At 41.3% G+C, this 12,983-nt stretch overlaps 2 protein-coding genes across 4 annotated transcripts; both read right to left on the reverse strand.

Moving 5' to 3' along the window:
• Positions 1 to 1,959: 1,959 nt before the first annotated feature.
• LOC115167876 (uncharacterized) lies at positions 1,960 to 6,389 on the reverse strand. 2 transcript variants are annotated; one of them, XM_029722710.1, is made up of 7 exons: positions 5,969 to 6,389; positions 4,992 to 5,081; positions 4,253 to 4,558; positions 4,029 to 4,070; positions 2,740 to 2,841; positions 2,503 to 2,567; positions 1,960 to 2,311 (listed from the first exon to the last, which is right to left on the reverse strand). In XM_029722710.1, the coding sequence occupies exons 1-7, from the start codon at positions 6,024 to 6,026 to the stop codon at positions 2,210 to 2,212; spliced, it is 765 nt and encodes a 254-aa protein (XP_029578570.1). In that variant the 5' UTR covers positions 6,027 to 6,389; the 3' UTR covers positions 1,960 to 2,209. The 2 variants fall into 2 exon arrangements, with proteins under 2 accessions (XP_029578570.1, XP_029578488.1); XM_029722628.1 differs by having other exon boundaries at positions 4,992 to 5,312.
• Positions 6,390 to 8,004: 1,615 nt separating this feature from the next.
• LOC115167797 (mediator of DNA damage checkpoint protein 1) lies at positions 8,005 to 10,612 on the reverse strand. 2 transcript variants are annotated; one of them, XR_003870584.1, is made up of 3 exons: positions 10,474 to 10,612; positions 10,262 to 10,333; positions 8,005 to 10,066 (listed from the first exon to the last, which is right to left on the reverse strand). XR_003870584.1 is itself a non-coding variant. In XM_029722455.1 (3 exons), the coding sequence occupies exons 1-3, from the start codon at positions 10,482 to 10,484 to the stop codon at positions 8,506 to 8,508; spliced, it is 1,527 nt and encodes a 508-aa protein (XP_029578315.1). In that variant the 5' UTR covers positions 10,485 to 10,612; the 3' UTR covers positions 8,005 to 8,505. The 2 variants fall into 2 exon arrangements, 1 of the variants encoding a protein (XP_029578315.1); XM_029722455.1 differs by having other exon boundaries at positions 8,005 to 9,949.
• Between the last annotated feature and the right edge of the window lie 2,371 nt (positions 10,613 to 12,983).

Consider the following 12,983-nt stretch of genomic DNA (forward strand, 5'->3'; position numbering starts at 1 on the left):
CAAGTAAAATACCAACATGGCACTTAACAAACTGTACAAGGCTGCTTTTCTGGTTGCTGCCGATTTTAATTCCACGTCATTAAGACACGTGAAGCTTAACTTCCATCAACATGTCTCCCTCACCACTAGGGGCGATAAAGTCCTAGACCACTGTTATTCTACCCACAAGCAAGCATACAAGGCCCTCCCTCGTCCACCAATCGTCAAATCAAATCATGACAGGACTGCTTTGCTTGCACTGATTGGAATATGTTTTGGGACTCCACCAATAACATCGATGAGCTAACCACCTCTGTCACCGGCTTCATTAGGAAAATCATCGGCGATGTTGTCCCCACAGTTAAGGTTCGCTGCTTCCCCAATCAAAGCCCTGGATTAACACTGAGGTTGGCGCTAAACACATTTTTTACAGTTCCCGGACGACACTGGGCCAGGATAGGGCTACCGCACACAGGGCCATCGCAGACAACCTTGAGACTACGGCTGTGGACAGGAACAAGTGCAAGAAGTCCCGCTTTGACCTTCGCAGAGTCATCAAATTAGCAAATGGACAATATAGGAATAAGGTGGAATCATATTACATGGTCTCTGACATGCGGCGCATGTGGCCGGCGTGAGTAAAGTCTTTAATCAGGTCAATAACTGCAAGGCCGCAGGGCCGCAGGGCACGTTCTCAGAGCATATGCAGAACAGCTGGCAGGTATATTCACTGTAATTTTCAACTTCTCCTTGTCCCAGTCTGTACTCCACACGTTTTAACATGATCATTATCATTCCTGTTCACAAGAACTCTAAGGATTCATGCCACAATGACTACCGCCCTGTAGAACTCACATCTGTAATCATGAAGTGCTTTGAGAGGCTGGTTATGGCACACATCAACACCATTGTCCTAGACCCACTCCAATTTGCATACCGCCCCAACAGATCCATAGACGATGCAATCTCAATTGCACTCCACACTGCCCTCACCCACCTAGGTGTAATACCTATGTGAGAATGCTGTTCATTGACTACAGCTCAGCGTTCAACACCATTGTCCCCTCCAAGCTCGTCACCAAGCTTAGGAACCTCAGCCTGAACACCTCCCTCTGCAACTGGATCCTGGACTTCCTGACAGGCCGACCCCAGATCGTAAGAATTGGCAACATCACCTCTGCCATGAAGAACCTCAACACGGGGGCAACACATTGGTGTGTGCAAGCTCCCTGCCATCCATGACCTCCACTGTTTATCAGGTGGTGTGAAAGGAAGCCCCAGAAAATCGTTAAAGACTCCAACCACCCAAGCCACTGTTTTCGCTACTTCGGGATGGCAAGCGGTACCGGTGAATCAAGTCTGACACCAACAGGCTCCTGAACAGATTCTATCCCCGTGCCATAAGACTGCTAAATATCTAACAAAATAGCTACACGGATTATCTAAATTGACCTTTGTATTTTATTCTCATTCTCTATGCACACTCACAGAGCCCTACACACTACGCACATGGACACTCCAACACACACACTGACACTCTCTCATTTGCTCACACTCACATACAATTATCATATATGCTGCTGCTACTCTGTTTATCACATATCCTGATGCCTAGTCACCTTACCCCTATACATATCTACCTGTATCACTCCAGTATCCCTTCACATTGTAAATATGCTACTGGAACTGACCCTGTATATAGTATGCTTACTTACTTTATCATGTTCTTATTATTATATTTTTATTCTTATTTGTATATCTCATGTTTTTTTTCTACCTTGTTATGTTTAGTATTACATTGTTATTTATTACTGCATTGTTGGGGTTAGATCTGGCAAGAAACGCATTTCACTGTATTTGTGCATGTGACATTTAAACTTGAAACCTGCTCCTTTCTGCCACCTCTGGATGAACCCACTTACTGTTAGTCTGCTAAATGACAAAAATGTAAAGGTAATGTAAATGTTGGAAGAACTACACTTTTTAGTATAGCTTAACTCAGAAAGTTTATTTCAAGGGAACCTTCAAGTTCTTACATCTCCACTTCATAGCCCCTCAAATTAAAATCTGGACCTTGAAGCCAGCTCCATTCTTATTTGTTTCATTTACATCTAGGACACCAGGTGGGTGCAATTAGTCATCAGAAAACCAACAGTACTCCAGACCTGCAGGGTAGGATTTGAATACCACTTCTTTATAGACTCAATCCGGAACAGTTTATGATTCAGGGTCATGTTCTGATGGTTGCATACTCTGTCTGTTGGTCTTTCTCCACCATCCTCCTACTAGTGGGAAGGTTGACCTCAGCATAGGTAATGTCTGTTCTCTGGTCCTACACGCACGCACACACACACACACACACACACACACACACACACACACACACACACACACACACACACACACACACACACACACACACACACACACACACACACACACACACACACACACACACACAGTCACATTTAATTCACAGTAACAATCAAAGTGAATTATTTTGTTGACAACCCATTTACTTACGTCCCTGTTGTTTGCTTGCACCATATTTCCTGGGTTGATTGGCATCTGATTTCCTGAAACAGAATCTGAGAACAAACGATCACAAATCATTCATAAAATACACATTTATCAAGAAAAATAATGATTTCTTTTCTATACAACATTATAAATATCTACTGTATGAAGGAAATGAGTTTAGTTCAGATAGAACAGAACCTGACTTCAGGAGGGTAAATAAGAGAGTTATAGTTGACTCACACGCCCTCCTTCTGAAGGTAAGAACCAGAGCTGCGGCCACACACACAGCCACACACACCACCACCCCCATTGACAGCCCGATCAGCACCGACTGTTTAAGACCTGATGGAGGAAGACAGAGAGCACACCTGTGTCACTTGAGATCCGTCTGGCTCACAACAAGGAGGTTAGTGAAAGATCGACTGGCACACAATAGTCCATAGATGAAACACAATGAGGTACAGTACTAAAAGCGTTGCCTTGGTAAACAGGGTTTGAATTTGACTTAGTACACTGTAAACCCCAAGGCATTTTTAACTGAAATACTTCTAGTAAGTTGTACTCAAAGTTAATGAAACGTTATTAATACTTAAAATATTTATGTGGTACTGACTCAGAACTAAATGAGAAGTCACACCAACTACATTTTTGAAAGATATGATAATAAATGAACTATTTTCCCAGCATGCTGTACTGCAGGTAGAGTTTTCTGAATAGTTTTAATATCTGTGTTTTTGCATGTACATTGACTGATTGATTGATTCAAAAGTTATGCTACATAAAGATAAATAACATTTTTCTAAACTAATCCGATCACCGAATATTTGCCCCATTACTGAAATGGTTGTTCCAGTTTAAATGGTTTGGGTAGTCTCCTCCCACTGCTCTTAACCCTGGCAGTCATTATGAATGCAGGTTGTGGATGAATAAGAATTTCAACTGTTGGATAGTTTTAATGCATGATAGATTCCAATATGAGTTACACATCACTTTGCAAGCCAGCATGCTGTGATTTAGAGTAAGGGTTGCAAAATTCTGGTACATTTCCCAGAAATCCTCGTTTGAAGATTACTGGACATTTTTTGGGGTACGTTTGTGGAATTTTGCAACCCCACTTAAACTACAAGTTTCAGGCTACTGTATTACGCTTTATGATATGGATAATGGTTTAATTATAATGTTATTATAATAATATTCACCTAGGAACTCACTTGAAGGCCACAGGACTGAAAATGAACAAATTCAACAACCATGTCTCACGAACAAAGAAAGTAATGGCTGGTATCGCTACAATTCAATCGAAGAGCCAAGGCACACAGGGAAATTATTGGAGTCGTTGCTTAGTGGGGGTGTTAAATTTAAATATATCTTAGTCCAAAAAACTGCATTTGTATTACTCATATGAAGGTAGTACTGCTCGGTTCAGCTATTTTTAAGTTTCTTAAGTTCATATTTTTGAGGTAATTGTTTCCTCAAAATGTTTGAACAGCCAGAACTTATCTGGTTTTACAGTGTAGATGGTTTCTTACCGTCCTTTTCCTCTCCACCGTCATCATCCGTGTCTTTAATATCTAGTTCAGGAGAAGAACATCCTCTTTAAAATAACTCTTCATCATCAGACACACAGTAGAGAGCAGTATGTTTGTTCACTCATCACTGATATCAGGAGAAAGGATCAGCTTTGATATTCACTTTTTTGTCATTAAATCTTGTGAATTTATTCAGATTATAGGAGCATAACAAGAATACATACCTGAGAATGTGGAGGTGAAGTCAACGGAGGTCTTCACTTGTTCCATTTTAGTCAACTGACACATCCACTTCCTGTTGTTGTCCTCCTTCTGGAATGTCACAGTTAGAGTGATATCACAGCGAGGCCCTGTGAGCTGGTATCTGGAGTCTCCCTGTAGCTTCCTACCAGTCTCATCCACCCAGTTCAGATTAACTTTACTATTGATGAATGACTTACAGATTCCAGGTCCGTCATAGGTGTGCAGAGAGCACCTTATTGTTACTGGTCTATCAGGCTTTAGATATGTCAGTAGTGTGGACAAGGAGACTGCAAGAGACATAAGACAACATTCAATTTTACCATGGTTTCTCTTCAAGGAATAAAGTATTGTTGTAGGTCACTCATGTATAGAGTAATACTATAATGTTAATACTATAATACTGCAAAGCTGTAATACAAATACTATAATACTGTAATACTATAATGCTAATACTAAAATACTAATACTAAAATACTGTAATACTATAATACTAATACTATAATATTGTAAAAGTATAATATTAATACTATAATACTGTAATCCTGTAAAACTATAATACCAATACTATAATACTGCAATACTATAATACTAATACACTGTAATACTGTAATACTATAATACTGTAATAGTATAATACTGTAATACTATAATACTTGTATTGTATATGTTTTACTAAGACAGATTTTCATCCTTGACTTTACTGTAAACAGAAATACTCACTGGTCAGAACAGACAGATAAGTATCAGTATCTGTGTGAAACGCGGTTTGGTGTTTTAAAATTCGACACGTGTAGAGTCCAGCATCCTCAGCTGTGACATTGTGAACATGTAGAGAACAGTCAGTGTCCACACTCAGTTTTTCAGCTCTCTTTGAGTTAACTCTCACCTTCCCGTTAGAAACCTCTTGAATAGCATTTGGAAAACTATCTCTGGTGTGAAGCCACATAATTAAGGAGCAGTCTGAATTAACCACATTGTCACACCGCAGACTGACATCAGCCCCCTCATTGACGTACTGAGATAATTGATTTCCATGCACACCTAAAGAGTAAAATAAAAAGTATCCATGTAACACAGCAAAATTCGAAAGGATCCATTATAAGTGGTAAATACTATGTAGATTAGTCTCTAGCCACCTGTTAACAAACCTACACACAGCATGAATGGTTAATGAGCATGGCTGATCTTTTATCCTACTGTCACATATTTCGTTGTGTTGAGGAAAGGAGGACCAAAATGCAGCGGGATTGTGGACACTAATGTTTATTCCTGATAAAAACAGGTAAGGTATCCACTTGAAGAAAAACCAAAACAATAAACAATACTCACAACGGCAACAGTGTGGCAGGCTCAAACAAACGCAGTGCACACAACAATTCCCCACAAAAGACACATACAAACACACCCTAATATATGGGACTCTCAATCAAAGGCAAATGGACAACACCTGCCTTCAATTGAGAGTCCCAACCCCAATTGACCACACATAGACATACAACAGCTATATCAATCCTAGACATACATAACAAGGAACAGTGCCCAAAAACCCCGGAATACACAAATCAAATCCCCTACAACAAACACACCACCCCGAATACCATAAAACGAATACCCTCTGCCACGTCCTGACCAAACTACAATAACAATTAACCCTTCTACTGGCCAGGACGTGACACCTACAGTAGGTGTCCTCTTACCTGCATTGATAAGCTTTAGGATCAGCAGTGGAATGAGAGTGTGATGGGCCCCAGCCATGTTGCTCTTGCTCTGCCCTCCGTAACCGTTTTCTTTCTCTGTTCTGTGTGGTGTTGGGTTTGTCTTGTTTTTACTAACCAGACTTCACTTCTTAGATTGGTTAATACCTTCTTCTTCGATTTGAAGTTGATGCGCAAGGATGATGACATCAATTCTATCACAACAGGCCGTTTGGCAATAACTGTACATCACAGGAAATTGGTGGCGCCTTAATTGAGGGCTCGAGTTTGTGGTAATGACTGGAGCGGAATCAGTGGAATGGCGTCAAATACATCAAACACATGGTTTCCTTGTGTTTGATGCCATTCCATTTACTCCATTCCAGCCACTATTTTGAGCCATTCTCCCATCAGCATCCGACTGTGCTGGACATTGCCACATCACCAACCTCAAATAGAAGCTCAAAAGGATGGCTACATCAAAAGGCTTGCTACATCAGCACTTTGATTGTGGATGAATGATCACAACCAATGTGATTTAATTAATCATCAAGGATTATTCAGCATGATCCTGTCATGTCGACTAAAAACAGAACTTGGATTGCACAAGTTGGTTCTTTGACTTACTGAGAATACGGAATGGCGCGTGTGGTCCATTAACCACTTGGTATGATGTTGCTTTACTAGCTGGCCTTAACACAGATTTAAAGATTGTGGTGGTGGTCTATCATCACGTATCTAAAAAGAAAAACGAACCGACACATTGCACACTGATAGACGTCAAGAATATACGAAGGGAAAGTAAGTGTAAGTAAGGGGAAGTAAGTGTAAGTAAGTGTAAGTAAGGGGAAGTAAGTGTAAGTAAGGGGAAGTAAGTGTAAGTAAGGGGAAGTAAGTGTAAGTAAGTGTAAGTAAGGGGAAGTAAGTGTAAGTAAGGGGAAGTAAGTGTAAGTAAGGGGAAGTAAGTGTAAGTAAGGGGAAGTAAGTGTAAGTAAGTGTAAGTAAGGGGAAGTAAGTGTAAGTAAGGGGAAGTAAGTGTAAGTAAGTGTAAGTAAGGGGAAGTAAGTGTAAGTAAGGGGAAGTAAGTGTAAGTAAGGGGAAATAAGAGCTTGTTAAAGCCTTTTTTCTTGTGTCTCTATTTTTTGGTTTGTTGCACGTTACTTTTACTCCCTAACCTAAGTTGGTGGGGGTTTTCTCTTCCTTTTGTTTGTCTGATATCAGGCAAATCTAATGGGCGTCATGGTGGGTGTTTGTTAAGACCATGATGTGTGCAAACCCTGGATGACACACAGGGGGTGCTGTATTGAAGCCACAGGCAGCAATCTTGGCACTCCTCAATTGTAAAATATTTTGGAAGCTATAGAAATGCATTTATTAATGTCTTTATTTGTTTTTTTACCCATTTATTCTATTACAGACACCTTTATGCATACTTTAAATGTATATTATGTGAGCTAAACATTAAAAATAAATATATATATAAAAACATTTTCCTTAAAGTATTTATTTTTTGTACTAATGTTACTGTCCTCACTACAACAAAAAAATACTTAAATACATGTAATTTCGTCCTTGAAACTTTTAATTGAAAATACTGTAGAATTCCATTCATTTCCATGGAGGCCTGCTCCTACTAGGGAGTGCCAATATGGCCGACCGGTTGCTTCAAAGCATCTCATTGGCCAACACATAGCATCAGCAATCCAGAGTATATATACACTACCGTTCAGAAGTTTTGGGTCACTTCGAAATGTCCTTGTTTTTGAAAGAAAAGCAAATTTTTGGTCCATTAAAATAACATAAAATTAATCAGAAATACAGTGTAGACGTTGTTGATGTTGTAAATGACTATTGTAGCAAGAAAAGGCAATTTATTTTATGGAATATCTACAGCGAGGAAAAAAGTATTTGATCCCCTGCTGATTTTGTACGTTTGCCCACTGACAAAGAAATTATCAGTCTATAACTTTAATGGTAGGTTTATTTGAACAGTGAGAGACAGAATAACAACAAAAAAATCCAGTAAAATGCATGTCAAAAATGTTATAAATTGATTTGCATTTTAATGAGGGAAATAAGTATTTGTGCTGCCTTTCAATCGGGATGTTAAAACAAGTGTCCTGACTCTCTGTGGTCACTAAAGATACTGTAAGAGTAGGGGTGTTAACTCTGGTATCCTGGCTACACTCCCAATCTGACCATCATACTGTAGCCACCTAATCATCCCCAGCTTCCAATTGGCTCATTAATCTCCCCTGTAACTATTCCCCAGGTTGTTGCTGTAAATGAGAATGTGTTCTCAGTCAAGTTAACAAGTTCAATGATACATTTAACCGCTGCGCTGAGTGGTCTAAGGCACTGCATCTCAGTGCTAGAGGCATCACTACAGACCCAGGCTCAATTCCAGGCTGTATCACAACCGACCGTGGTTGAGAGTCCCATAGGGCAGCGCACAATTGTCCAAGAGTCGTCTGGGTTAGGGTTTGGCCTGTGTAGGCCGTCATTGTAAATAAGAATTTGTTCTTAACTGACTTGGCTAGTTAAATAAAGGTTAAACAACAGAGGTTAGGTGACAGTGGAGTAGAGGGAACTGGGGTCAGCAGGGTTCTCTGTCTCTCCTTATGTCTTGACTCCCTGAGGTTTGGTGACAGTGGAGTAGAGGGAGCTGGGGTCAGCAGGGTTCTCTGTCTCTCCTTATGTCTTGACTCCCTGAGGTTAGGTGACAGTGGAGTAGAGGGAGCTGGGGTCAGCAGGGTTCTCTGTCTCTCCTTATGTCTTGACTCCCTGAGGTTTGGTGACAGTGTAGTAGAGGGAGCTGGGGTCAGCAGGGTTCTCTGTCTCTCCTTATGTCTTGACTCCCTGAGGTTAGGTGACAGTGGAGTAGAGGGAGCGGGGGTCAGCAGGGTTCTCTGTCTCTCCTTATGTCTTGACTCCCTGAGGTTTGGTGACAGTGGAGTAGAGGGAGCTGGGTTCAGCAGGGTTCTCTGTCTCTCCTTATGTCTTGACTCCCTGAGGTTTGGTGACAGTGGAGTAGAGGGAGCTGGGGTCAGCAGAGTTCTCTGTCTCTCCTTATGTCTTGACTCCCTGAGGTTAGGTGACAGTGGAGTAGAGGGAGCTGGGGTCAGCAGGGTTCTCTGTCTCTCCTTATGTCTTGACTCCCTGAGGTTAGGTGACAGTGGAGTAGAGGGAGCTGGGGTCAGCAGGGTTCTCTGTCTCTCCTTATGTCTTGACTCCCTGAGGTTTGGTGACAGTGGAGTAGAGGGAGCTGGGGTCAGCAGGGTTCTCTGTCTCTCCTTATGTCTTGACTCCCTGAGGTTAGGTGACAGTGTAGTAGAGGGAGCTGGGGTCAGCAGGGTTCTCTGTCTCTCCTTATGTCTTGACTCCCTGAGGTTTGGTGACAGTGTAGTAGAGGGAGCTGGGGTCAGCAGGGTTCTCTGTCTCTCCTTATGTCTTGACTCCCTGAGGTTAGGTGACAGTGGAGTAGAGGGAGCTGGGGTCAGCAGGGTTCTCTGTCTCTCCTTATGTCTTGACTCCCTGAGGTTAGGTGACAGTGGAGTAGAGGGAGCTGGGGTCAGCAGGGTTCTCTGTCTCTCCTTATGTCTTGGCTCCCTGAGGTTTGGTGACAGTGGAGTAGAGGGAGCTGGGGTCAGCAGAGTTCTCTGTCTCTCCTTATGTCTTGACTCCCTGAGGTTTGGTGACAGTGGAGTAGAGGGAGCTGGGGTCAGCAGAGTTCTCTGTCTCTCCTTATGTCTTGACTCCCTGAGGTTAGGTGACAGTGGAGTAGAGGGAGCTGGGGTCAGCAGGGTTCTCTGTCTCTCCTTATGTCTTGACTCCCTGAGGTTAGGTGACAGTGTAGTAGAGGGAGCTGGGGTCAGCAGGGTTCTCTGTCTCTCCTTATGTCTTGGCTCCCTGAGGTTTGGTGACAGTGGAGTAGAGGGAGCTGGGGTCAGCAGGGTTCTCTGTCTCTCCTTATGTCTTGACTCCCTGAGGTTTGGTGACAGTGGAGTAGAGGGAGCTGGGGTCAGCAGGGTTCTCTGTCTCTCTCCCTCTGGTAGTAGAGGGCTTAACAGAGCAATAGATCACTGCATCCTCACCCTGGACCTACACATACAAACACACACACACACACACACACACACACACACACACACACACACACACACACACACACACACACACACACACACACACACACACAGACACACACACACAGTCAGACACAACCAATTAAAGGCTTTAAACATTATATAGGAGTAAGAGTCAAACCTGCACACAGTATTATTTAGCTTCACTTACATCAACACTCTGCGGGGGATTTTGATTGAAGTGGAGGATGGAGGCATAGGTGATATTGCCAGCAGGTTGATGCTTCAAGTGGACAGAGAACAATAAGATTATGGACTAATTAACTGGACGTTAATCCCGTTGCGTGATAACAGCTGAATAACATCATGATTCACATGAGTAAATATAATGACAGAAATGTAATCATATTGTGATTTACTGACCTTGTCCTCATTGGTTGATAGGTTAGAATGGCTTCCTGACAGCGGAGTCAATCACCACCTTCCGGAGACACCTGAAACCCCACCTCTTTAAGGAATACCTAGGATAGGATAAAGTAATCCTTCTAACCCCCCCCCCCCCTAAAATATTTAGATGCACTATTGTAAAGTGGTTGTTCCACTGGATATCATAAGGTGAATGCACCAATTTGTAAGTCGCTCTGGATAAGAGCGTCTGCTAAATGACTTAAATGTAAATGTATTGTTTAAAGTAGAGCTACTACACCAGAAGGGAATGGACTGGATGATGTGGATGTTCTTGCAGTTGTAGAGGACATGATCTCTGGAAATGAATAAGATCAATGTGTCATATGGTGAATATTGGTTTCACATGTGGTTGAGTAGCAACATTACTATCATCAACACTATGGGCTTTAATTCAATCAAACCCGTATTGCCGCGATTATAACATTGTTTTGTCCTTTGAAATTATGCAACTACTCAGATAGTGTCACCTGGTTGAATCAGAGAAAAGGTCACTTCAAAATTCAAATTTCAAATACACTACATACATTTCTTTGTGCTGGGACTGTTGTCCTTTTCCAATGTCCTGTATGCATTACCCACGTGACAAGGTCAATCTTACTAAAACATACTCTTACTGACATAATTGATCATCTTTTCATTGAAGATGTTGGCACTGCAGAGCAACAGATACTCACTGGTTAGAACAGACAGATGAACAGGGGCATCAGCTCCATGTCGTGGTCCAGTCTTTGCAAGGTATTGTTGACAGGTGTAGAGTCCAGCATCCTCAGCTCTGACATCACTAACATGTAGAGAACAGTCAGACCCTAAACTCAGTCTGTCTGCTATGTTGTTGAGTTGTTTTTTCACCTTCCCTAGATCGACTAGTTCAAAAGCAGTTCCAGCTCTGTTATAGATCCATGTAGTTGAGGAACAGTCAGGATAAACCACATTGTTACACGGCAGACTGACATCATCTCCTACTCTGGAGAACATAGAGAGAATTTCTCCACTGACACCTGACAAGAACATGATATCAGATCATTATTTTTTAATACAGATTAGAATACAGATGGGGACCATTAATATACTTAAAAGGTATGCTTTTCACATAAATGGAGTCACTATATCCACAGAATGTCACAACAAAAATGTTTACTCAACCAAAGAAATTCTACAATATGAATTGATATATTGTTTTCTGAGATGGATAGTTTGCATGTTATTCTCTAAATATCACACTGGTCTCACCTGTTAGCAGATATAAAAGGGACCCAAGCAGTCCCAAAACAGCCATTTTAACCATTGTCCTCTCCCTCACTCTCTCCTTTGCTTCTCTCTCTGTCGGAGTGTCCCTGCACAACAAGTTTCTCACCATACAGTGCCCACTGGGCACATACGTCAATTCAATGTCTATTCCACATTGGTTCAATGCAATTTTGTTGAAATATCGTGGAAACAATGTCGATTCATCCAGTGTGTGCCAAGTAGGAAGTTTCTCTATCACCATAGCGCAATTTCCTTTCAGTGGTTATATCATTTCAGACTCTTGATGGACTGAAGTTCACAAAGCAGAAGTGTTTTTCACACCCTTGGTGAGAACGCTCAAGCTTAGTTTTTTTTAATCGTTTTTGGTACTGTTTTCACAAGTATGTGGTACATACCAAACTGGTCACACTTGAAATGCAGCAACTCTTTCATTCAAAACATGTCATTGTGCATTCATTTGGATTGTAAACATCTCTCACCACACAACCACTGATTCAAAGGTTTATTGTGAAATGTTATGAGAACATTGGTTAAATCACCAAAACACAACATAATGATATCTTCTCAATTTAGTTCTTTTAACAACCAGTTAACCAGCAAACAATGCAATATATGCCCTTAGAAGTGCTGAAAGTAATATGCAACAGTACTGTAAATTACACACTTTTCACATTAGTCAATACACTTATATTACCCAACAAAATTGACAGAAAATCTATAATATCTATCCAACGAAGACATCCTCTACAATCATTCATGGGGAAAAAAATCTGATATAATTGCAACATAGGTGTACTGTCTGTAATCAAATGTAAGTGTCGTAAGGATAGGACCAAGGCGCAGCGGGTAAAGTGCTCATCTTCTTAATTTATTTAAAGAAAACACTTAAACAAAACGACAAAACAGTTCCGTAAGGCAACACCGGCTATACAGGAAAACAACCACCCACAAAACACAAGTGAAACAAACCCCAACTAAATATGGCCTCCAATTAGAGGCAACGACAACCAGCTGACTCTAATTGGAGGTCCTACCAAAACCCCAACATAGAAATAGAAATAGAAAACATAGAACCTAAACCAAAAACAGCGAAACACACAAAACAAACACCCCCTGCCACGCCCTGACCAAACTACAATGACAAATAACCCCTTTTACTGGTCAGGACGTGACTGTAAGAAAACTAAACAAATTAAATTAATGAAAATAAACATAAC

This window comes from Salmo trutta, chromosome 1 (assembly GCF_901001165.1).
Source record: "Salmo trutta chromosome 1, fSalTru1.1, whole genome shotgun sequence".
Classification (NCBI taxonomy): Eukaryota; Metazoa; Chordata; class Actinopteri; order Salmoniformes; family Salmonidae; genus Salmo; species Salmo trutta.

Excerpts from the sequence above, each read along its gene's own strand:
- LOC115167876 (XM_029722628.1), bottom strand. The coding sequence starts at position 6,026 with ATGGCTGGGGCCCATCACACTCTCATTCCACTGCTGATCCTAAAGCTT. Across the intron at positions 5,313-5,968 it reads CCTAAAGCTTATCAATGCAG|GTGTGCATGGAAATCAATTA; the intron begins GTAAGAGGACAC and ends TTTACTCTTTAG. Across the intron at positions 2,312-2,502 it reads TGCAAGCAAACAACAGGGAC|GACCAGAGAACAGACATTAC; the intron begins GTAAGTAAATGG and ends GCGTGCGTGTAG.
- LOC115167797 (XM_029722455.1), bottom strand. Across the intron at positions 9,950-10,261 it reads ATCCCCCGCAGAGTGTTGAT|GGAGTCAAGACATAAGGAGA; the intron begins GTAAGTGAAGCT and ends ACCAAACCTCAG.